This window comes from Rhea americana, unplaced genomic scaffold (assembly GCF_003343005.1).
Source record: "Rhea americana isolate MKP2758 unplaced genomic scaffold, rheAme1 scaffold_196, whole genome shotgun sequence".
Taxonomy (NCBI): Eukaryota; Metazoa; Chordata; class Aves; order Rheiformes; family Rheidae; genus Rhea; species Rhea americana.
In genome coordinates this window covers 54,606-80,859 of record NW_028186105.1, presented here as the reverse complement: position 1 = coordinate 80,859, position 26,254 = coordinate 54,606, and the positions used below count along the sequence as shown (strand labels likewise).

The 26,254-nt window shown below is 37.9% G+C and overlaps 1 protein-coding gene across 3 annotated transcripts in view; it reads left to right on the top strand.

The window, feature by feature from the left end:
- The first annotated feature begins 478 nt into the window (after window positions 1-478).
- Window positions 479-26,254, top strand: part of UBAP2 (ubiquitin associated protein 2) — a 76,825-nt gene continuing 51,049 nt past the window's right edge. For all 3 annotated transcript variants that reach the window (XM_085303004.1, XM_085303003.1, XM_085303002.1), the window contains exons 1-2: window positions 479-590; window positions 22,586-22,725. In XM_085303004.1, the coding sequence (XP_085159130.1) occupies window positions 22,627-22,725 (99 nt within the window). In that variant the 5' untranslated portion in view covers window positions 479-590; window positions 22,586-22,626. The remainder of the gene's footprint in view (window positions 591-22,585; window positions 22,726-26,254) is intronic.

Genomic DNA, 26,254 nt, shown 5'->3' with positions numbered 1-26,254 from the left:
GGAGGCGGCTCTGCCCTACTTTTCCTGGCGCCCTCCCCACTGCCGGTCGCTGGGGAGGAGGCTGCGCCCTGCCCTACATCGCCGGCGCGGCGCCCCTTCCCCCCGCGGGGCGCGGGAAGGGGGCGGCGGAGCGCGGGCCCGGCGCCCTGTGAGGGCGAGGGGGGAGCGCGGTGGTGGCGCCCGGCCCCACACCGCGCCCCCTCTCCCCCCGCAGGGGGGCGAACGAGCTGCTGCCCCCTTCCCTCCCCCAGCCGGCACTGAAGGAGGCACCTCCGCTTTGCGCCCCCTTCGCTTCTGGCACCCGTTCTGCTGAGGCGGGGGTTTGTGCTGCTTCTCTCCTCCCCCTCCTCGTTTCTCCTCACGCTCTAGRAGAGGCCTCGGGTTTTCTCTCCTCACTGGTTCGTGCCTCTCCTCGCTCTCCATGGGCGAAGCGGGGAGGGGGGAGAAAGGAGGACTGGGGTGCAGGAGATAAGGGGGCTGCGCCTGGACCCTTCAGAGGAGAGCAGCGGTGGTGGAGGGGGTGTTCCTTCAGGTTTCTTCCTAATCCTGACTCAGGTCAAAGGAGAGCTGACAGCCCAGGAAAGGAACAAGTGGGTGAATAACTATTGATTTGTATGTTGTGTATAGCTTTACTTCCATGTTGTCTTTCCTCATCTTCTTCCTGCGTGCTTCCTCTCCGGTAAGGGGGGCAGGGCAGCCGTGTCACCATCACAGCTACAGCTACATGCAGTTTGCTAACAACAACACCTCAACAACAACAATGGGTTACTTGAGGACATGACTATGAATGAACTGTTCTCTGTTAACCTCCTGTACCTAGTCTTTCCCTACCCCTGGTTATGTGTAGTTGCTGAGAATTGTAAGTCAGGACAGGGCTTTGCTCTTGGGCTTGCTTATGTGCATTTTAAAAAGCAAGCTCTTCTGTGTTTGCTGCTGTTGCTGAAGGAAATCACAGCAGGAAAGTGAACTGGTAGAAAGAAACAACACAAGAAACTATGTGTAGAAGGGGATTTGTTTCTCCTTCAAATCCACTTGAAGGATTTGAGCTCTGTGATGTTAAATAGACTTTAAAAAAACATGCTGAAATGTCTGTAATGCTGTTTGATACTGCCTGAGAGTAGACTAGGGTGAACTGGATTCGAAGCTTCTCTTTTTTAGGTGTGTTAACGTCCTGGGCACGGATGTGCAGCCACTCTTGATTAGGTTCAAAGAAACATACAGTCTTGTGAAACAGAAACTAAGGGGTTTGTGTTGAGCTATGTAGGGGGAAGCTCACAAGGGCCTGCCCACTTGTTTTCTTGCCACCAGGCAGCAGTCAGTTCCTAGTCATCTCAGTTTGAATATATGATGAATGCTTATAATAAAGCAGCAGATTAAGGCAATGGCCTCTGGGATGGTGGTGGCTGGTGAAATGGAGGGGCCTTGTTGGCATGAGAGCAGCTGTTTTTTTCAAGGAGAGAAATTGGAGCTGGATCTGAGTGAAGGAAAGGGAGGGGGAGGATGTGCAGGCCTAGAGGAGCAGCACTTTCTGTTGAAATGGAGCCCTTCACAACAAACAGCATCAACTTAGCCTTTTRAAGGCCTTGCTTTTTCTAATATTTACCAGGTCCTTTTAGCAATTCCCTTGGTTATATCATATTCTCTAGTGGAATCTGGGTTTGGATTCCTACCTGWCTGACTTGGTATTTATACCTGAGCCTGATCTCTGTGTGGTGGTTTGACCTAACTTGTTTRAAGACTTTATTTTTAACCTCATACTAGGTAACTTTAAAGCAAGCAAGGCTTAATCAGTTTGCAGCATTGATGATGTTTTGGGGCTCCTAGAATGTTACGTGGAGAGACTGGATTAACTGATGTAAACAAATTTTGATGTATGCTCTGGGAAGTGCGCATGCGCTGTGTTTATAAACTCAACAACATTTGGTAACTTCAAGGGAGGGGCAAGGAGTGGTGGGAAAGCTTTATTTTGCTTTTTCTAGTTGCAGTTCTATCAATTTTTTTTAATATAGTAGTAAAAACAAAGGTATGGAAATTCAGAAATTAAGACTGCCTGTTTCATTTCCATTGTTTTGGCCACTCCTCAGAAAAGGATCCTGGTGCCATGAACTGAGAAAGTGACTTTGAAGTTAACAAACTTATCCCTAAGATCTAAGGAAGTTAAGGAGAAACTGCAAAGAAAAATCTTGTCAATTACCAGGATCTTTTTTTTTCTCTTTTCAGTTCTCCCATTTTTAAGCTGTTCTATTGGAACTTAGAAGTAAATTTGGGGTGTTTTATATTTTTTTTCCAGTGACTTCTATTTTAGCTGATGTTTTCTCAATAAAATGCATTTTTTTGGTATGTTTTTTATGTCTTGCTAGTGTCCCCTAGTGATACTAGTAATAGCAGCATAATTAGTAGTGCTTGAGAAATATATGTATCAGAGAATAATTAATATTCTATTAATAACTAGTGTTAATAATAATGTTTATTAGTGATTTCAGTAACATTTAGTACCAGTACTTGGAACAAGGCTTTCATGAGAGAATAAGCATGCAAATATATATATATATATATGTATGTGTGTGTGTGTGTATATATATATATGTATATATATATATATATATAWAAAATTTATCTTTGACTTTTATTTAGTTAAATCACAGGATCAAGATCCTGAAGAACTTCATTTTGCTCTCAGATTTGCAACAGCCTGGTATGACCTTGGTAAAAGAGAAGTCAAGTGACTTTTCCCCTTTATAAGAGAACTGATTACTGAAACTCTGCTCGTGATGTATCTGTATACTTCAAAACTATTGAATAGAAATACAAATAGTATCCACTTTAATACATTTTTTTGTGATAGTCTTTTGCTGGATTTTGTTTTTTTCTGATACATTCTGCTCATTTGTAGCCCATTACAAAATTGCTTTTCAAAGAAGACCTGGTTTGAGCTAGTACTGTTTTTCCTATAACTTCCCTAAATAATTCTTACAGTGACGGATATAAAGAGAAGTTGTAGAGTAGCTCCTTTGCAATTACTTAAARTTCATGTTTTTCAAAAGTTGTACAGAAAGTTTCTCCATTTTGCTCTAGCATCAAAGTCCACACTGTTGGAACTCCTGGCTCACCTGGGGAGGCTCTTACAGCCTGCCTAGCATTATGTTATTTTCAGCTTCCCTCCCCCTCCATTAGTTCTCAATACCGTGAAGAAAAAACAATGACTACAGACAAGATGCAGTCCTGGATTTAGCAGGTAGATTATAGGTGATACAGGCTTATGCTTAAGATCTCATGGCTTGCTTTTACTACTTCACAACTCTTTTGCTGAGTCTGTTGTTTTATGTTCTGTATAGATTGTAAAACTTGCAAAGCTGTTCACATAACCTACCTTGCACACTGTTCCCTTGGATGAGGTTGTTGCTACTCTCAGTTCTCCTGAAATTTTCTTTTGTCTGTCTTTGTTGGGAGATGCTGGGAGATACTCTGRCTTCTTTTGAAGGTAAATTCATCAAGCTTTCCCACCTCCCTCTCTACCTCCTTAAATCAGTCTTCCAACAGATTAGCTTGGAGGAGCCACTAACCTGATTGAATGTGCTGCCAATTTAATTTAAAAACAAAGACATGTTTCTAGTTTTGAGAGCTTTGATCTTTCCCGAAACTTAAGGTTCACCCAAAGTAGTACTGCTGTTCCAAATCTTACGATTTTTTTCTTTATCATGCAAGAAACACAGTTTATTCCAGATCTGCRAGAGATGCTAGTTCATCAGAATTTGTGTTCCAGAATCACTTAGTGTTTGAGTTCTATGGTACATGAAGAAAACAAAAATATTTTCTCCTCCAGAGAAAATATTTTAACCTCCAGATTTGAGCTCTCAGATTTATTTTCTTTTAGGCCTAGTTTAATGGAGGGGGGGAAGTCAATCTGTTAGACAACTTTGTGGTTGAAGGTATGAAACTTGAATTCTGTAGATGTGACCATGTTCTTAAATATACYTAATAGTAGTAGCTGTACAGTGAGGAAATCTTTGCAGTTTTACTTTGTGGCATGAGTTTTACCTAGAACATTTCAGTTGTTTCCTATGACTACAGTTCTGTTTCTAGAAGTAGATGTTTGCAGCATGATGCTTTAGAGACCATACTGAGATTGCTTTTGAGCAAAGAAAACTAAAATTTTCTTTATCCAGTATTTGTTTTGAGAATAGCGGATATAAAAACAAAAAATGGAGCATATGGCTTTTGAAAGTGTTTTTGTTTGCTCCATTTGATTTTAAGTATTAACTGAATTTTGTGGCTATTTAATAGTAAACATTTGACTGTGATCACATTTGTGATCACATTGTTCATGTTTCCCTGTATTTGGGGGCAACTTCTGTTTTTTTTTTTCTTTGAAGTTTTGTACTTACTTTTCTTGCTTGATTTTAAAACTTGCAGGTCATCTTAAATAAATTTCAGCAATATGAACCTGAAAGGAATCCTGGTGCCGCCACCCCCCCCCCCACACACACACAATAGAGGGCTGTGGGCAGGGAGCACATGGTTTACTATAATGACAAATTCTGGTGCGTGCTCTTGATGCTAAAGGCTGATTATCTTTTGGTAGTGGTCTTCTATTTTGGATTTGGTCACAAGTTCTTCAGACCACTGACTTGTGATCCATTTTGAGACTGACGTGACAGTGACCTAACTTACAGATGTTAGCTTTGGGTGCTTGAGTGGACTGGGGAGGAGCAAGACTAAAAGCAACAGAATTGCACTTTCCAGTCTTGTGCTTTACCTTTCTTTCAATAACCACTGACTGAGTTTCTGAGTGTTTTGAACATGTAGTAAGTGCTAGATGTCTGAAATTAAGTTTACAGAAGACTGAAGCAGCATTATAAGCTTGTTGGAGGCAAGTTAATGAGTATCTAAAGGTTTTTTTCGGTGTTTGTAAAAAGTTTGTGACTGTTGATACAAGTCTTCAACCTGTTGAGTTTCTTTGCTGATTTGTGATGTCCAGATAGTGGCCGTGTCCAAGAACTTTGTGTTCAGGAAAATACGAATATTATCTTTCTTGAATAGTTCTCCTTTATAAATATGATTGTTGTGGGATGCTATGGAAGAAAATACACCTTAAAAAAGTATCTTGCTGCAAGGAGTTTTATACCTGTACTCCAGTCTTCATTGTCTGCAGTTTTCTCCTTTGATGTATTATGTTGTTGTATTGTAAGATCTAATGACTTTTATCCTACTTGATTTAATTGAAGGAATTATAGTCTTTCACTTTTTCTTTATGTGACCAACTGAGCAAAGATACTAGAATTTAAGTCCATAATGAAGCTGCTTGTGAGGCATTTTTTGATAACAGGTTGTCAGTTCCAAGACTTCCTTCCCATTTTATTTTACATTGTCAGATCTGTTGTCCTTCAGGCAAACTCAGTTGTGTCTCCTTAAATGCCTTTGAGRAGGGGGTGGATTCAAGCTGAATTTGGCAGAGGTGCTAGTGACAGTAGTTCATAACTCATGATAGGTGGAAAGCGGAATGGGYTTTGGATAGACATTTAGAAAAAAATACTGCAAAAATATAGTAAGATTCATATTTTAAATGTGAATCATGGAGTAATTGGGTATCTGAATTCTAGCAGAACTGAAGACTATGATATAATCCATGTGTTCTATTAGGGAAATGTGTCAAAAATTTAATCTTTTGACAGTGATAAAATTCTCCAAGTCCTATATATGTTTTGTCTACAAATTACATGGGTTGTGAATGGTGTTCTAGTGTGTATATATAGTGTTTAAGGCAGGTTGAACTGAATTCTTACTGCACTTCTACRTCTTGAGTTCACTTTATGAAGCTCTATACATCAGAATGATTTTTAAAAGTACTTTGTAATGAGATTAAAGCAAAAATTTTGCAGAATTACACGTCCTGGTAAACTAAAAGTGGAATGGTGCAGCTTGTTTTTCTTATTCTTGATGAGTGAAATGCAAAGAAAAGAACAACCAAACTGCAGAGAAAGTTTAAAATGAGGTTAGATGGTTAAAATGGCTTTATAGGTAATCATGCTGTTTCTGAGAAATGTTGGGATAGCTGTTCTTGAATTGTTTTCTGAAAAGAAATTACAGTCAGAGATTTAGTTTCTGACCTCAAATATTTGTATGACTTGTCTTCCTTGCTGATTCTGCTGCCTGGTAGGGATGCTTTTGAATTCTTGTGTCATGGGAGTGAGGGGAGAGAAAATTTATGATTTTAACTATTCTTCTCAATGAACAACTGCATGGAGGTAACTCATCAATAGAAGATAGTATTTCTGTACTTAGGAAATGGCCTGCCTTAAATGTGGTGAAATTCAGGGCAAGAGACCTAAGAACCATCCCTTTTCTGTTGATTTTAATATCTAAGCAAAAATTGAGCACGAAAACATACCGAGTGACACGTTTCACCCTTGCAGGCCAGAACAAGCAAGTTTTGAACATTGAGTCAGTCTGTGGTAGCTAAAAGCTTTCTCACCTAGCAAAAAAAAGTAGATGTTTGGGATTGAAACTGAATATAGGAGAGAAATGAGGAGAGTTTAACAACTGGAGTTGTTGTTACCCTCATCAGGACTTCAAGGAGTTCTGTGTGACTGGGAACTGGTTTTATAGTTGTATATCCTGTTTATCAAGAGACCCTGACTGAAAAGCTGACATGCAACTCTTCCCCTTGGAGTTGCTTCATAGCATTGCAGAAAAGCCGGGATCGGTTGTTAGCACGCTCTTTTGATAGTATRTTCTCTCCTTTGACTGAACGATAGGTCTTAGTCTCCCTCCCACTACATACTGCATTAAATGAGTTGCCTCTGAAGTGTGGACGAGTGAGGGGAGGATGTGACTTGGAGGTACTTGTAAGTTGAATTTGAGGTGAGAAAAAAATGGAGGAGACTGATATTCTTGATCAGTGATATATATGATGGTTTGTCACTTTCAAATTATCCAGACTCTGCTTCATAGCGGCAGAAATCAAGTTGTTAATGCTGGGGAACCTTAGGTGTGTCTTTGTAAACAAACAAACAAAATTTCTACTTTGATAAACTGCACTGAAGGTTAAAACAAAATATCACTAGAAATGATGAGACCTAATGGAATACTTTGAGAGGAGGGAGGGAGTATCTGTTCTCTGCATCGCTTGGGTATGTTAAATTTACATGGTGAATTACTTGATACTTTGACTCTATTTCAGTCTTTTGAACGGGTGTTGCTCTGTTAGTATCTAGCTGTATAGCAAGTGAGGCTTCAGTAATGCTAACTGTAAAGTTAGGAGATCGTGTTTTGCATCTATTTCTCCTGGTATTTCTTATAAATGCGAAACAAAAATGTATTTATATATATATAGGTAGGTCAACACTGATGACTTAGCATTTTTTCCAGAAGATTAAATATGAACATAATCACTGGGCAGTACAGTTTTTGGTTAGATAACCTCTTTGCTCTTTTTTTGAGGGAGAAGTGTTTTAAGGGGAGAGAGATAAGCTGTCTCCTGGCATTTTGGGGACAGGAGAATTAGCTCTGTTTGGAGATTCACTTCACTCTGCTATTTAATATAGTGAGACCATTGCTGCTATTTATTTTCTGAAAAATCTCAACTTCAGACTTCCTAGTTTATTTGCCAGATGACCTCACATAAACATAACTCAAAACCTAACATTGTTAAGATGCAAGTCTAAAGTCTACTATTTCATTATAGTTAAAGTCTAAAAGCATTCAACTGAAGACAAAAATGATTCTATTATTCATATTTTATAGTAATAAGATATTTTATGGGTAAAAGAGTGTGGAGTTCCGCTCTCTTGAAATCTTAAAGCCCAATTTGGAATTAGTGGTGTGCTTAGCTTTTCCAGAATGTGTTGTAAATTGATCTTCCAAACAGTACCAGTTCTGGGATGTCTCAAATTTTGTTGAACTACTGACTTACCATACTTAGCCTCAGCTTCGCATTTTTGGAAGTTGTACGTAAGTTTAAAATAACCCAAATTTCTAATTAAAGAAAATGGTGAAGGGATGCCATCAGTTGTTTTTTTCCTAAAACTTTATAAAGATGCTTTGAATATTTTTCAGTCTTTAATGGAACCAAAGYATCACAGCTCCGTAAGTTTGAAAATTAAATGTTACTGTGCATTTCTGTAATACAAACTGAATGAAATAACAATAGAGCAAATAYAAAACCACAGTTTAAAAGTACATATCTTTATGTGGGCATAAAAGGTAGCTTCTGGTAATGAAGATTATATTTTTTTGAAGGAGCTAATGGAATTTAGGCACTCAAGTCCTATACTGCAATTGGATGTTTAACTCAAACTTTGAAAAAATTCAAAGACACATTTTTTTACAGCATAAAAATTTTAGATTGACATAAAATGGAAATTTTTGCTTAAAAGTACAGTTATGATTTCAAATTCACACGTACTAAAACTTCTACTGACATTAGAGCCCCAGATAAATGTTGTTGTGATATYTTTCTTCTTTTAGTTGCCTTCTGTGGCTTCACATTAGTATGTGAGGTTGGTTTTTGACTCACTGGGTTTAATCCTAGTTTTTCTTCTCACCTAATGTCGTTGGTTTCCTCAAGCTCTCAGTTTTATTCCTTTTTTAATTTGATAGGAGTTGTGACAATCTAATTGAACAAATGTTTTTGTTCTCAAATGTGCTTGCATAGGTAATATATATTAAATTCTAACTAACCAGCTATGATATAGAAGGCCTTAGTCTTACCATTTTGTATTGTAGGATTTTTTGGTTTGTATTAATAGTATAATATCGTATTTGAGGAGTTAGGCTGGTTGAAGGGAAGTTGCCTTATGCCTTTGGAAACAACATAGTCTAATGTGCCTTTTCCTTCTCTTCCTTTTTTCTCCAGAAGAGAATTTTGAAAAGAGCACAGAATATTTTTCTTGGGTGTATTTGTAACTCTTCAAATGGACTTCCATGAATAAATAGAAGTAAAAACTCTGTTCTCTAAAATTGCTACTCTTAGATCCATATGTTCAGTGAAGTTTGAATGCAGTGTATTGACATAAACGTGACAAAAGAGTTTTCAATCTCTTGCATTTCTTCCTGGAAAGAAATTGCTGTGATGTAGTTGTGATCTCACAGTAACTTCCATGACGACTGTCAAACTCGGAATCCACTGCGAGGTTCTTTTAAGATACCAAATCTGAGGCCATACTAGTGCCTGTCGCCTCTGAGTTATAAAGCRCAGCAAGAAGGTGGGTAAGGAGTGTTTTTCTAATTTTCAAAGTGGGGAGAATGAAGGGACCAAGTGGGCAGTGGCTATATCTTTTGAAGTTTGTTTTCTTTTAGAAAATACCAGAAACCCCTGCAGATTAGCAAATCTTGATGCCCTGAAGATGAGATAGTGAGCAGCTGCAGCAGTTTATTTTCTCCTGATTACAGCTTTGGGTGAAGGATACCGTTTTAACTGTAGGTGTTTGGAGTTTGTTTTTGTTTTTATCAGGGAAAGCATGCAGATATGCTGAGTTGTGTTTTTTTCTTGTTGAATATTTTTATTTTCACCTATTCTAGTGAATTGYGTTATTCATATATTTTTAAAATGCTGCATTTTAGACAGTGTACTCTTTGAACTTGAATAAGAGTTTTCATGTGTTAAATTGAGAAGATCTTGAAATATCATACTGTTGTGCATTTAAACTTGTGTACCGTTGCTTGTTTGCTTTATTTACAATGTTATCTTTTTACAGCAGGCGTGTTTAGCAGTTGTCTGGACTAGAATTTTTTAATAACATTCTGAAAATCATTGTGCCATCTGTAGAATAGCACTTGATTTTTTTGATTAACTTTGACTAAAAGAACATTACTCTAAGTTTGTCACTCAAATTTTAAAACTTGTAATATTTCATCTTGGCTATCCCTTGCTCATCCCTTGACTTCTACATACCTATGGCATTGCTTTCGTTAAAAGAAATGAACTGATATTTATAACACATCTTCTACTGAAATGATTTTAAAGATTGACATAACCAAGGTTCAGTGAAACTTTTACAGGTGGACTCTAAAACTAATATCTGTAACTTTTTAATGCTCTTGTTACGGTTTTACGCTGCTATTATGAAAATGTGTGTTCCAGAAGCAGTCTTGCACTTCGCCTGTGCGCTGAGGGTGAAGTACTGCAATTGATGAGGTAGCTGTTTCAGAAACTAAGAGTGTAATTTCCTTTTCTGACAGAAGTGAGTAACTTGATCTTGCAGTGGTGTGCTTGGTGTTTTAGACTGTTGGTAGAATATGCAGGTAGCTACTAATATCTAAGGATGTTTTAGAATTTTGTTTTTTCTGTGACAGAATTTCTGTGTGAACATTTTAACGTTGAGTAGCACAGTACATCAAGTCAGCTTACCTCTGCAGGCAAAGCGTGGGGTCCATGACTGTTTGTTTAATACAGCGTAGTAATAAATGACCCCACGGAATGTAGAAGTATAGGTAAAATGATAAGACATGTAAACTTTAAGAAAATTAGTGAATAAAATGTAATTTCTTAATGGCTTATCGAGAGGAAGGACATTTTGGAAAAAAACCTTTACATGCTAATTCAGGTAAACATTTGCAAAGTTTCGATTCCTTGTGCATTCTTCATTTTTATTGTAAGTTAGTCTGGCTTGGAAAAGATATGRTGGTGGAGAGCAACAACCTGCTGGAAATACAACACGTGTGGTAATTGAACGCTTTAGTCAGTCAAGACTTGCAGAAGAAAGATAAAGATGTGGAGAGGAGGGCGGGGATAGCGAGTGTGCATCTAAAAGAAACCTAACCTGCTGTGTGTTGTGCGTGTCTCTCTTTTTTTTTTTTTTCCCTCCGCATAAGTTGGAGATAAAATAAATAAATAATTTCACTAAAAGTTTGGGCAATTTAGAATTATGGGTGAGCTGCTTTATCTTTCTAATGAAAATATGAAAAGAYGAAAAACTGGGAAGTGGGAGATAAATTTCCATTCTGCTTTGTTAATATTAAAGTGATCCAGACAGTTATTGTTTGTTTATTCCTGTTTTTAGATTTGAATTCTGTGTGGTAGGCACTGTAATTACCTGCTTCTTCATAGCATGTTCTGTGCTTGAAGTTGTACAGATTGTTGTTAGTCATTCATTTTTTTGGAAAGTTGTGTATATTTTTGGTCTAAATCAGTGTTAGATCTGGCTTCATTTAAAATCCTAGCAAGATAGAGCAATAGTATCTGAATTTTTGCATGATGCCAAGTTGAGGAGTTACGATATTGAGGAAAATCATACCCCAAAAAGCCCAGTTTCCTGACTGAAGCAGGTTAACACGATGTCAAAGGAAATTAATAAAACTCACATTGTTTAAAACTACGCAAAACACTAGCACTGGTCAAGACGATAGAAGGAACAATACAGAGTTAGCAGAAAAATGAAAGATCTCATGYTTTTCAGTTCTCTGTTCTGTTCATGTGACTGCTCCTCTTGGTGCACTTGACAAGAAGCTTTACAAAGAACTCAGCTTCGTATAAATAAGTTTTCACTAAACTGAACCAAAGGGATCTGAGTTTTCAGCAAGGTTTTATACCCAGTGAATGTATAAGATTGTTGAGGAAACTAGCTTTTAATACTGACTTAAGAAATTTTAGAAAGAAACAACAGTTTATTTAAAATGATATATGTTACTGAAAAAAAGAGGTTATTTTAATGGGTTCTTCTGTGGCCTGAGAGGAAGCTTGAAAAATATTAAAATCTTGGGGGAAATTATAGAAAGATAGTCTAGAATATCCTGTTTTTATTAAAAAAAAAAAAAAAAGTTTTCTTTGACACTTCTGGTTTTCTTTATTTTTCTGAATGTGATCTTACTGTGTTTTTTTCCTTGAATATCTAGTTCAAGAAGTAGGGCTCTCTGCAGATGCATAAGTGATATCTGATCTCTTTGGTATTGCTACAAAACTATGGAACTAGAATTCAAAACTTCATATAATAACGTGTTTAGCGTGTTTTATAGGTACAGCCTTTCTGGATTACTTAGTGTTTGCTTTTATATCATTTGTTGCTTCTAATTTAACAGATTTTTTTGAAAKCTGTGGACGGATGAAAATGTTGCAAGTCTAAGTTAAATGCCTGCTCCCATCTGAAACTTTGAACAGCTCTGTGGTGATGCTATCAACTTTGTTCCGAGTTGTCAGCGGTGGTGCGAGTTAACCAGGTGCCCTCTTTGGTGCGCTCGAGGTTGTTTCCGCCGGTTTGAGAACGTCATAAATGTCTCAGCTCTTACTTGGCTATTTTTAGTCCCGCTGCTTGTATCTGTTTCTATTCAAAGAATTCTTGTGGAAGCTGTTCCAGGAGAGCGCTGTGCAGCAGCGCGGCGGGGAGCTGAAAGGGGGGCAGGGAGAACACAAGTGTGGAGCGTGTTCTCCGATTTGGCAGCAAGATAGCCGATGTTGACTGCCGTTTCCTGTGTGCCGCCTTGCTTAGAAGAAGCCTGGTCAAAGCAAATTCCCACTTCTGAATAACGTCTCGACTCTGGCAAGGGCTTGTTTGAGCTGTTTCTTACTGTAATTTGGAGTGCCCAGGTTTCAACTTGAATCTTCTTTACTATATTCTTTTTCACATGTGAACTGTGGTAAATCTTAGGGGCTGTTTTGGTATGGTAACTACATCAGTGTGAATAGCTGAAATGCAAATTTCTACACTTTAATAGTAATTGATCAACTGACAGTCCTAAGTACTTGACTCTTTTCTGTCCTGTGGCAGTTGAGCATCTTTTTTTTTGGTTAAAAAAGCTTACTAGAACACCTCATCGGATTCGAACTGCTACCAGAACAACAACAACAACAGATTTATTAGAAAGCTGATTTTGTTTTTTTTTTCTTTCTCAGTTTTATGTATTGCTCATCTTGTGAGTATAGCTAACCACTGATTGTAACAGTAGTGTTTGATGAGGATGTGATTTGTTTATAATTTTAACCTTTATGTCTTACAGTTGGTRCTATTGACAAATTGCAAGCCTGAAGCATCTTTGGATGCTTACAGCGAGCATTATATGTACTGAAGCAGCCAAGGGCAAATATTATTTTGAATGGGTCTTATACTGTCACGTGATGTGCAGGGAGTAGTGGTTCTGAGACAAGTCAGTCACAGTACAAAAAAGTCGTTTATCCTGTGCAGCTTTGATGGTGTGCTTCAGTTCTGATTTGAGATGTTTTAGATACTTAAGTACTATTATTTTTTTGCTTGTGATATTGATAGCTTAACCAGTATATGGTCTGAGATCATATGTCATTTCCATGTGTTCTTTGAAGAGAACATCCGTAGCTTGTTTAGTTCATACTCTGCAGCTGTTTGCTTACTTATATATATGGATGTGCCCTGAGCTCACCCAGATTTTTAGCTGACCCCTGAATTCACCTCAGATGGAAGGGAAAAGTGTACAAAGTAATACAGTCTGCAGTAAGTGGAGGCTTTGCCTTCTGATTTTTGGTGGAGGGAGCCATCTGAAGGAGAGCTTCCAAGTGTCCCAGCCCTGTCTTTCTAGATAAGTCTGTCTGGGTTTTCTCTGCTGTGACTTAGTGAGCTGGCAGAGAAGAAAGTCTTTTCCAGCGGGGGCTTTTGRTAGGGAGAGAGGGGATATGAAGTGTATTAGGCCTGTGAAAGCAATGTTCAAAGATGACCAGCAAAAAAGCATTGAAAATTTAGTGGCATATACAAAATCATTACTCTTACTGATTAAATTGTTTTAGGGTAGTTTGTCTGTATTCAATTTCAAGCATTAAATCTAGGTACTCAGATACTGCTATGATTGAGGGGAAGTACACTATGTTAGTCAGACTATCCTGATACTGGTTGATTATATTCTCCTACTTTGTTTGAAAAGAAGCACTTCCAAGCTTTTATTTTTGTTTGTTTGTTTGAGGGTATTTTTCACTGCAAGTTGTGGATGCTAACATGTATCCAAGAGCCTGGGCATTAAAGAGTGTTTCTCAGTAGGGTGATACGTGTCTCTATTTTCCCACTTGTGCTCAAAGCAGTATTTATAAGACAGTGGTGCTGTCAGAGACCGTTCCTGTGAGTTTTTTAAAAAATCTTTAAAACTACTAGAAGGTGTGTTTTTCTTTCTTTCTTTTTTTTCTTAACAGTGATTTTTTTTTTTGAGTGTGAAGGGCCTAATCAAGTCTTACTCTACCAGATCCTGCAAAAACAAAATGTGAAATGTCACACCTTACCTATGCTACAATGGTGTGTGCCTGCCGAAATGTAAGGTCCCCCTCTCCTCGTGAACTTGATCTATCCCTTGTGTCAGATCAAGCACTTATATAGCCACATAGTTTTCCACTGGATAAGCTTATTCAACTGACTCACTGTTTTGTTTTAGAGGGTTTAGTTTGCTCTTGGGTCAACTCACTGAACCAACTCACTCTGCAGCTGCACAAGCATTAGTCTGATTAAAGGGAAGTAGTGATAGTATGTGGTTAAGGAATAGGGGAGCAGGAATGTCGTATTTGATGACAGTTTGCACTTAGATTTAAGGTGAAACTTTATTTTAATGGAATAAAAGATTTGGGTCCTATCTGCAACACTGATTGAACTTTGAGCTAATATACAACCAGACCTCAAACAGTTAAAGTTCCATAATTGGTTAGAGCTAAAACTCTAGTCAGGGGTTTTTGTGACAAACTCTGCTTGGCTGTCCTGTGCTTAAGTGCAACTTAAACAAGGTTGTGTTAGTTCTGACTACAAAGGCTAATGATTTTCAACCCAGAAAAACCTGCTAGTTCAGTTTTTTTTTCTCAGCTGCAATAAAGTTTTCTTTCTGCAAAGTACTTGTTATATTTTTTTTACAAGTCTCCTAGTTATGCAAAATATAATTCAGTTTGAGTATTTGTTGAGGAGGGTGACCAGAGTGTAACAGTTTTATTAGCAGCATCTTTATTGGAAGTTGTAGACAGCGTAGTTCCCTTTTAGGAAGCCTTAGGAGGAGAAGCACCAAGGGCTTTGCCTTTTCTGTTTTTTTTTGTTGATTATTCTGTTTTGTGTGATGAACAAACCAGAGAAATGGGAATGAAGAAAAGATTTGCAAGTACTGTTAGTTCTTCACCACTGGAAGTAGTAATGGTGGAAGATGCAGTGAACATATCATAGAATCAGTAAGGTTGGAAGGAACCTCTGGAGATCATCTAGTCTAACCTCCCTGCTCAAGCAGGGTCACCTAGAGCTTCTTAGAGAGGGTTACATCCAGGCGGGTCTTGAATATCTCCAGAGAAGGAGACTCCACAACCTCTCCGGGCACAGCTGTGTATTAACTTAGCTAGTATTTTCTTCTGTCTTTATAAGCTAGAAAATATGAGATCAGAAGGCTCAGAAATGGAGATGGATTCTAAAATAATTGGAAAGAACAAGACTTTTCTTAAAATATTCTTCAGCAGAGAGCCATGCTTCAAAAGCAAAATTGCTGTTCCTCCCTTACCCACTTGATCCCCACTGCTTCTCAAAGAGGAAATTCCTGTTTTCTATAGGTCGTATCTGCATGTGGACCAGTATTGTTGTTGTGTGATTTTTTTTTTTATTTTTGTGGTGTGTTTTTTTGTTGTTGTCTAGTTCATGGCAGCAACTGTGATCTGGTCTGTGCTATGATCCAGTAAGATCATCTTAGTTCTAGTAATTGTGCTTAGATGGGAAAGAATGTGCAGTTAGTCTTTCTGGGATTTCTTTACAGCCATGGTAACTGTTGATAACTAGCGCATCTTGCAGGTTCTTGCAAACACGGAGCTTGTAGTTCAAAAGGACAGGGGAACACAACTTTATGCTGTTTGGTGTGTTAGAGCCCAACCAGTTGCTATCCAAGATGGCATTCTTGCAGAAAGACAACCAAATGAGAATAGAGACTTTGGAGGTACTGATTTCTGAAATATCAGACCAAGTCCTGTGAAACTTCCAGGACTATGACTGTTGACTATCCAGAATCACCAGTGAATGTTGTCCTTTGACAGCAGTAGAAATGGGTAGGTTGTGCCAACTAGTTTTTTTGGAGTGTGAAGGTTACCTCTGGATGAAAGATGAATAAGCACTAGTAGAAACTAGTTGGATTGTGCCTTACACTTTACTTTCTTTGTTTATACCAGGCAAGGTTAAATGTGGAGAAATTAAGATTCTTCCTTCAGAAATTTTCTTTATGAATAAGAACACTTGCTGCCTCTTAAGATTGAATGCTTTTAAATAAACGGTGAGGATAGGACCATGGGACATTGATTGCATCTAGTTAACAGGTTTTTATTAAAACTAGGGAAATCACCAGCGTATACGTAAAATACAACAGGTCYATAATGCAGAGACAGTGGGATAATGCCAAAGATTGATTTTGTAGAACTGGAAGATTTTTGAGTAATGTTAGTGATATTACTTCTTGTGACTGAAGCGTACTTTACTCATGAAACACATGCTGTCTTTAGTCTCCTTTCAAAAATCATTCTTTTTAGGGGGCTGTGGATATGTGGCCAGTTTTTACTGAACTCCATTCTGAAGATTATGAGCACTTCTTTGTCTTCCAAAACAATGTAGTCTGTTTTCCTTTTTATAAAACCTATTTGTGTAAATTTTTTATTCTTCTTCTCAATATTTACTTAGGCATACTAATCCTTGAAATTAACTCTTTGTTTCTTCCCATCCTTCTTTTCACAAAATTTTTGGTTTATTTTTCCAATCCTAAAATATTTTAGAAGTGGTTTGCAAATGCCAGTTTTTTTATTTTCTGATTTTTTCCCCCCCTTGGGTGATGAAAAATTATTGTTTTGCTGTAGATCATAAGCATATTCTTAGCAAATTACAGATTTGGTGAATCTACTGGAGAACAGCAATTTTAAGTAACAGCTCTGGATTTTAAGAAAGATAGGTAACAGCATGCAGTTGCTTATTCATCAGGCTTTGCTAGTAGGAGAGATAATTCACAACTGGAAGTGTATTTGTTATTTTGTGCTGGTACTGAAGCTGAGAGCTATCTTTATTACAAAATTTTGTCTTAAGTATTTTAAATCTTGGAAAATCAAAAGAAATCTCTGAACCACGTAAGCTCAGACTTTGCCTTTATCTTTGTGAGAGTGGATATAGAGACTGTTGCAGAGTATTTCTGTAAACAATTGAAAAGCAGTGTCATCTCAGGGAGTGCTAAGTTTACCTCACTTATTGATTGTGTGATATATTTTAGAGCAGAGAAGTATTTTATGTATAGACCTGATATTACTGATCTGCTTTTGAAATGCATTTAGTGTAACAGATTTAGATGAGTGCATTTTGAAAGTTTATGAACTAAATTATGTACAGATGAAGATAGGATACAGGTTTAGTATTAACAAATTTTATGGTATAGGAAATTCAAAGTGGGGTTTTAGAATACTGTTTAACTTGCATGCATCTGTTGCTTGTTTTGTGGGGACAAAATGAAATAAGTAAACTAARATCTAGTGGGGTAATGGCAGTGAAAGTGGTGAAAGGTAGGATGCAAGGTTTTATCCTTTATCTAGATGTGCTCAATCCACAGCTGACCAAGACACAGTCTGATTTGTGTCCTACTCCCAGCAATCCTTTTCTCTTGGTGAATTTTGAGAGCGTACCAATAGTATAATTTCTTTCCCTGGAGTGCTCTGCCAGTGATGGCTCTTGGCCATCAATATTCTTCATATTTGCCGTAGAAGAACATGAGTTCAGGTATGAATCCTCCCACGTTCTGTAAGTTCAGCTTCAGTATTGTTTGCTTGGGGAACTACAAGCATTGAGTAATCAGCACTGCTTTTGAAGAGCATCCAACTTTTGTGAACTGTTTTCCCCTTTCAAGCAGTAATAAAAGATGGTGAGGATCCCTGGGCAGAAGTACAAGGGAAATGTATTGTATCGATGCTTTGCAGACAGTTTTTCTCCCCTTCTTCCTCAAGATCATGTCATGCTACTGCTGTATAGTTAGTCAGTCCAATACTTGCAATAAAGTTTGGACTCACTGTACATGTACTGTAGTCATGTCATCATGAGGCAGTGCCCTACAGCATTTTCCCAGGCCTGTCATTTCAAGAAATTCTTGACTGAGTAGCTTTGTGATTAGAGTATAAAAAAAGAAGTCATACTTGCGAAGTGTTCGCAGAGATCTCTGCACAGTGTTTTTTTTCGCAGCTCCTTGTCCAGAGAGTCMAGAAAATAATTTTCTTGTGACTGCCTGAAGAAAAGAACTGAAACTGCAAATGGTTTGTTCAGCTTATGGAAGTGAATATTTAACTTCAGAAGGATTCTTGAAAGCCAAGTGGTATGCAGGGCTTGTTCTGTCCCTGGGAGTTTAGCAATAGATTTACTGTCTCTTTTGCAGCCTGCCATGCTGTATTTGTATTCTGCATCTCCAGCATCTCCATTTTTTCTGACTTTCTTGCATCCAAAAGGACTAGATTGTGTCACCCAAGAAAACTTAAATACAAGGTCAGAGAAAGAATTACTGTAACTTTAAAAAGCTTCTTTTCTGTGTTGATATGTATACAGTTACTCTTTGATTCTTTGTTTTCCTCCTCTCCTTCTAAAACCCAATGCAAGAACCTAATTAAATGTACTGAATAAGATGACATGGAGACTTTTGGGGAAGGGATTTGGCCTCTTTATAGAGGTTCACTGGTGGGATAGCAGTACTTCAGGTGCCTTTTTGGAAATTGGAATGGTCAGTGCCATTCCACCACAAGTCTGGTGATGGTTTATTATATAGTGGTATATCTAATATTGTTGTAGTATATCCTTGGGCTAAACTTGTATAGACAGAAACTTTAAGACAAACAAAATCTGGAGACTTGGAGATTTCTCAGTAAATGCCTCTGTCGCTTTCCATTTTGAAGTATAGTCACTTGTTTTATGGAAAAGTGCTGAAAGTTGAATTTCTTAGTGCTTGAGAAGCTAGACATACTTGAAGGATTTTTTTTTTAAGCTATTGATCAGTCTTTTGTAAGTAGAAGAAAAGAGAATCCTCTGGAGACACTAGATTTCACATCAGTGAAAGAAAGGTTTCCAGCAATCTTGCGCTTTTTTTACTGTCATGGCAAAAAGTATGATTGCCTTCTTTATGCAATAATTTTGTAAAGTCCKCTGTCTGATAGTCTTTGTTCCTTAATGCTTTCTCCTCCTCTACTGTTAATGCTCTGAGGTTCTGTTTTAACATGTATCAGTTTCTTCAAAATACAACTGTTCTGGGTGCTTAGTGGAGTTGCAATGTGTCTACAAGGTTGAGCGTAAGCTGTTGATGAGGGACTTTTGCACTGACTCAGACCTTGATGTGGAAAATGGAAGACTGCTTTTTGAATATTGTTTTTGAGCTTTATTAAACAGATTTTTAGTTAGTAGTTTTCTTTCTCCAAGTTTCAGACCACCTTCTTCCATCATGTGAGCTGCAGTTAAAATGTAGTTCTTCAGTTTGTGACATCCTAGTCATTGCCACGACAGCAGATTGCCAAACAGATTTAACATGAAGGAGAGCAAAGAAGCTGGTATGTGAGTAAGAAAGTGTTCTTATCCAGCCCGATCTTTAATAGTACCTCAGTTAATACTCAAAATTCTGGTCGCTATGCTAATTTGGAAGCAGTGGGTCTCTGTCCTCCTTGTGTGCTACTGTAGTACTCTACAGGGTAGCTGTGGAATTTCACCAAAGTACAGTTAAACCATGTCTGTGCCAAGAAGGTACAATGTTTCTTTGGTTGGTGCACTGTCAGTAGTGGAATAAAGCTATTTAAATACTAGGTTGTGCTCCCTGGGGCTGGACTAGTAACTGTATCTGGATGCTACCTGTTGATAGTGAGAGACAACTAAATGGAAATAAAATAGATTTATTTTTAAAAGTATTGTTATATCAAGCTGTCAATTGTGCTTTTAAGATGCCTGGTTTATGTCTGAAACGGATTATAGCATGTTCTTGTTGATATGGCAGGGAATGTCAAACTGAGGGTGCATTTCCAGCAACTGCATAAAGCAAGTGGAAGWTCACAGTGCTCCTGAAAAGGGTGTCTCACTTTGGCTTTTGATTTCTACTTTGGCCCTTTCACCAACTTTTGCTGCTTGTGGGCTATACGGTCAGCAAGATTAGGATCTTCTTTAAAGCTCTTGTTATACTGTTAAGGTGATTTGGCTTTCTTCCCGTTGGCCAGCTGATCTTGCTGCACATCTTCATTCTCTAGCAGGGCTTCCTATGTTTTCCACTCTGAAAAACAAACGTGGCTTGAACAAGCATGACATAGAAGCACCTTCCTGTTCAGGAATCATGTGCTGCCTGGGTATCAGAAGTGTATAGTATAGTTTAGTTTATGCTTTACAAACAAATAGAAGACTCCTTGTTTTAAGGTGTGTGTATGCTGACCATATCCAAAACATGGATTTCAGTGCTTGGCATAGCTTTGTCTAGTGAAAGTAGAGAAATTGGTATTTGAAATCTAAGCTAAAATTTTTAGGCACCATAATCTATTTAAAGGTGATACTAATTTAGAAATAAACAAATTGAGTTTAAGTGGAGTTATAATTTTTCAATGTGTCTTCAATCAAAGTGGGCCAATTCTAGTTGTTAGTGGTATTTGAAACCATTAATTTGTCTTTCAGTGAGAGAACTTAGTGCTCTGTCATATTCTCTGTTCAGGGCTTTTTTCGTTGTTTGTTTTGCTAGGTTCAAATGGTGGTGAGCTGACTGGCTGGTACTCAAAGGTCGTAACTGGAATACATAAACTGAAGTTAGTTCTAGGACATTGGAAGTCCAGGCATCATAGCTTACAAAACACATTTTGACGTAAAGAGAAACTAACTTTTACTGTAGACTCAACTGAGGACTGTCTGCAATATGTTCGAAATGCCAGTGGAGAGCCATGACCAGAAAGCTTGTGATAAGTATTGAACTTGCTGTTCGGAGTGTTCAGCTACTTAATGTTTTGTTTTCCGTAGAACATTTTGTCAGATGAGTTCAAATTACCTCTCTTCTGATTGTATCTGGCTTTTAGGGTGTCAAACACAGTGCTTGAAGGTCTGTTTGTTCTGGAGCCTAGAAGACAACAAAGTTTGACTACCTTAAGAGGCTCAGGAACAGATTGGCTTTGGTGAATATATTCATAAAGCTGGAGAAACACTGTGTTCCAGTTCAGATCATACTGAAGTCAGTTCCTGGTAAAGGCAGGCCTTTTCTTTTTAAATATGTAAGAGTTCATGGAAATACACTTTCTCCTCAGACTCTATTGAATACTTTAACTATTGCATAAAAAGTTTCAATGTCAGAGTTCAATTTTGGTCAATAAAAATGTATTTGTAAATTGAAGAAGATATTTAGATCATAATGGGATTAATTAGCTTTTTGATTTCTATATGAGACTCCTGAGTGTTGTGAATCAGTACTTAAAATGTAGCATGTCATTGCAACTTTACTTTTTGCATGGTAAGTACTCAAGTTCACTTTAGTGTGTGTTATTTATGAATGCTAACGACCAACTGGCATTGAAGGTGTCCTTGTCCCTGCAATCGCCGTACTTTTGTGTCTGAGCTTTACTGCATATTGAACTTGGGGACACAGCAAACTTGCATTAGAGCTGCTTACCCTGGCGAGTTGCGTGCTGAGGCGTGTTCTTGTGTCGAGGCTGCAGCAAAAGGTCTTTGCTTCCTCTTTGCACATCTCTTTCTGCCCAGGTGCACCACTTGCAGGTTGTCTCCAGTTCCCTAAACTTGCAGTCTCGCTTCCCAGTGATGTGGAGACAGAAACTAGGCTGTTGGCCACAACTGTTCTGATCGGTTGAGAAATCTGTTTTCAGTTATTACAACTTCTATAAACCGTGTTCATCAGTTAGTCTTGTGTTAGGTGCTGTACAGACACTGGGGAGTAGTCGATTTCTTGTTTCAAAGTACTTTTAATGATATGAGATGAATTAGTAAAAGGTGTGTACAAGAAACAACAAGATAACACTGATATGTGCGTGAGTTTTGGATTTGGGCTCYTTTTTATGCTCACAGAACAAAAGTATATCTACAGCAGGATAACAGCTAGTTTTGAATATGAAAAAAATTAATGAAAGTATGAGAGAAAACAAAACACAAGAGTATTGACTATAGAAGCTTGATTTAAAGGCAAGAATCATCATTTCTTTTAGAAATGAGGACAAGCAGTGGAGTGGGCATTGGCCATGAGCTCCTTGAAAGTGTAAGAAAGCAATTTAATGATAGGGAAGAGAAGAATGCCATGTTCCAGGTGTTTGTTTCTGAATGAGGTATTTGCAAGAGTGTTCTGAGTGGATGTGTGTGTGGTAAAATTCCAAGTGTCAAAGCAAGATGGGTGTTAACAGCTGGAGCTGAAATTTCAGCAGACTGACAGATAGGGAAGTCTGAATCTTAAACTGAAAAAATATGTGAGATTTAAATGTAATCTTGACACACAGATCTAGAGAGATCCAACTCATCTGATAAAGATGCTATTATGCACTGCATTTCCCCTTTACTTTAAAGACTGTGCAATAAATCCAATAGTAGTGTGTTTAAGTTACTTTTTCAGGAACTTCTGCATGGAGCACATGTTCATTCTACTACATTTGTATATTATCTGGGTATTGAATCAGTGCCCTGTCCTAACTCACCTAACTCATGTTCTTGTTTTTTTTTCTTTTCAGATTTTCTATTTTGTACATACATTGTTTTGTATATACTGTATATGATGACTTCGGTGGGCAGTGAACGTACCCGGGGCACTCGGGACAAAACACAAATTTCAGCCACACAGCCAACACAACCACAGAAACAAGTAGTACAGGTATGTGCTACTCTGTAATATTTCTTGAGTTACGTGTATGCACTGAATAGTATGCACTTCTGTAAGTCATTAAAAACTAAGATAAAGGAAGGGGAAACCATAGTTTATTCAGAAGAATATGTTTAATATCTCATTTTAAATGCTCGCTAACTCAACACAGCATTAAGTTGTTCTTCTATTCTTTTCTCTAAATGAATTTTGTGTTCTTCAGCAACATTTCCCGTCAGTGAGGAATTTTTTATGCCTATGCTTATATCAAGACTTTTATCTAGTGGCCTCAGTGTCCTCAGATTTCAGCTCTTTTATATGCTAGCCTCATGATGCTAGATTTGATTGTTACAGGAGTTTGGGTGGGAGGGAAAGCTTTCTGTTAGATGTGTCCCATACAGCACAGCATGATTCAGCATATCTACAAGTCATGCAGATTCTGAATTTTAAACTTGCGCAGAGTGTCTTCACTGAAAATGAAATGATGGAGGTCCATTAGTGGATTAAAACCCAGGTTATTTTCAGTATCGGTGAGATTGAAATTGATCTTTCTTCCCATTGTCCTGATATTCAGCAGCACAGTAGTTAAATTCTGTGCTTTTCAGGGTTACAGACGGTGTAAAGTGACTCTGCTCATGGCAACTCATTATTCTGTTGTCAAGTACTTCTCAAAATTGGACTCAATTCAAGAATTGCATCAGTTCTCTGCTGGCAGAGAATGTATCAGTCTAGAGGTGCTCTCTTGGGAAGTGGTGTCTTTTATTGTTTTCTAGACTGGTCTTTAGCGTGCAGGGGTTCCTGTTCTGTTGTGTATAGTATTAATTATATGAACTCAAGCCCTCATCGTCTTCTTGCATTGCAGCACTTTACTTATTTGTGGTTCATGTTGATGTGTGGATTTAGAAAGTGCCTTTCGACAGAAGCAGCTGAATTTGCTTTTGTTTTATAACAACTAGGATCGCACAAGTGTAGCGAGCAGGTTAAGAGAAGTGATTCCCCTTTTTTGGCATTTGCAAGACCACACTGGAATATTGTGTCCAGTTTTGGGCTCCCCACTACAAAAAGACATTGACAGACCAGAGCAAGTCCAGCGAAGGGATACAAAGATGGCTGGTGGCTGGAGCACGGGATGAATGAGGGAAGGCTGAGGAAAATGAGTTTGTTCAGACTTAAGAAGACAAAGCAAAGGCAAGATCTTACTCATCTATTCAGATGCTTCATGAGAGGGTGTAGAGAAGACGGAGCGAGACTCTTCTCAGACAGGCAATGATCCAAACTGGAACATGGGAAATTCCATCTATTATAAGAAAGAAAAGGAGGAAAAAAAAAAAAAGAAAAAAGGCCACTATGCAGGTGCCTTAACACTGGAATGCAGGTTGGAGAAGTTGGGGATCTCCGTCTATGGAGAAGTTTAAAGCTTGGCTAGACACGGCCCTAAGCAATCTCCTCTGATGGGACCTGCCCTCAGCAGCAGGTTGCACTGAGTGCTGCTGGAGGTCCTTTCCAACCTACATGATTCAGTGATTCTAAGCATTATGTTCTACGGAGCATTTTCTGCATTTTGTCTGAATATAGTTGTTTTTCTTTTGCATAATGGATACTTGTTTGGCCAATTGAATGGAGAAGATGCTTATTTAATATCCAACTGTTATGTTTTAATGCACCATGCTTTTTTATTCTTTAGATATCTGATAGACGTTTCTGCTTAGACCAGCTTTATCAGCAGCAATATGTGGGGTTTTACTGTTTGGTTGCCATTGATTATTCTTTATGAATCTGGAAGGATGTGGCTTTTCCAAGTGGAGATTTCAGTGTTAAAATATCAGATAGATCATAATTTCAGTTATTTAAGAAATGATATTGCACATTTGCTCCATTACTTTTGAATAATAAATGTATTTATTCTGGACCTATCATTGTCACTTAATTTTATGTTTTGCTCACTTTTGTTTTTCTGATAGTTGTAAGTTAATTAAAATTCTCTTCACTTTGTTACACTGCAAAGATTGTATTCCTTACAAGATGTGAGTAGTGTTTTAGCTGTTGTAAGATAATGTTTTCTTAGTCATAATTAAAAATTGATCACAGTGTTGTCTGGGATAATACAATGTTAGTTGTTAAGCTGATACCTTAAAAATAAAAGAGAACTAGTAATTGGAAAAATACTTCTTGGACAATGATTTGATGTGTGTGTGTGTGTGTTTTTATAATGAAAACATTGTGGCTTTTTTTTTTCTCCTTTGAATCTTCAATTCCAACTGGGTGTAATGCACTAGCATAAGTACTAATGATGCTGAACCTATTTCTGTTTGCAATGTCTCTCTTTACACAAGAAAGCTGAAGATATTGTTGCACACTTATGTATTGTTATAAAATTTGAATGTTTTATCTTTTAAATATGAAATTATTTAAAAATACTGGGTTAATAAAAAGATGAATCTTAATGGCTTTCTATTTCTGGTCAAATATGCCATCATGTCTGTATAGAAATTACATTCTTGTCCAAATTTTTCTATGCTGGATACCTTTAATGGAAATCTGTTTACCAGCTTAGCAATTGCATAGGCCTGGGGAGACTGAAGTTTGAGCAAGAGAATATAATACGATTTAATTCTGGAAAATGATAGACCTTTTCTTCTTGTTCTCTACTGACCTCTCAACAGACACTGAGAAAGGGGATTCTTTGCCCAGAGCACAGAATGGGGTACTGTAGTGTAGATGCAGTGCTGTGGGTAGCACAAGACCTGGAGTGGGGAATTCCAGAGTAGTGTCTCATTTATGTTACTGGCTGACGTATGAAGCTGTCAGCATGACACTTTGAAAATGTGAAGCAGTACAAAGTGCTTAGCTCTGTTACAAACACAGTAATTGTCTTGGAACGTCGCCTCTCAGCWTGACGAATGTCACTTCCCTCAAGGAACTGGGACAGCTGCAGTAACTTCTCAGCAAGTAAGCAGCTGATGGTATAAGCTGGAGTAATTTTTAGACTCTTCTCGGCATTTATGCTTAATGACCTACCACACCTCCTTGGTGTGGTAAACTCCAAAAGCAGAGCGACTTAAGGGATTGGTTACTTGGGCTCTTGAGGCACTGAATTTTGTGTTCGTGTGCTCTAAAGTGAGACTTCGAAAGCCCAGGATGAATCCTTTTAGTCTAGAATTTCAGTGGATGTTGTGATGCTTCTGTCATGAAGAAACATTTCTCAATGCATCAATCTACATTTGGGATCCTAGTCATCTCTTCAGTATTAACCTTCTTCTCTAGATAGAGATGAGAGTTTTTTCTGTTTAAGCAGACATCAAATTAAATCTAGGATCATGTAGCCTGGTTATCTATCATATTTTCCTGGGAATGCCATTCATGAAGACCACAACTATCTCWCTATGAGATCTGGGTTTATGTGATACATTAGTGTTCTTGGGTTGCTTTTTCTTTGGGGCAGCCATAGTGTATTCTGATTTATGGCTCTCTACTGCAGCCATCCATTTTAGTCTGACAACTTTTGGAGAAGCTGTTATCATGGCTTTGTTACAGACACACC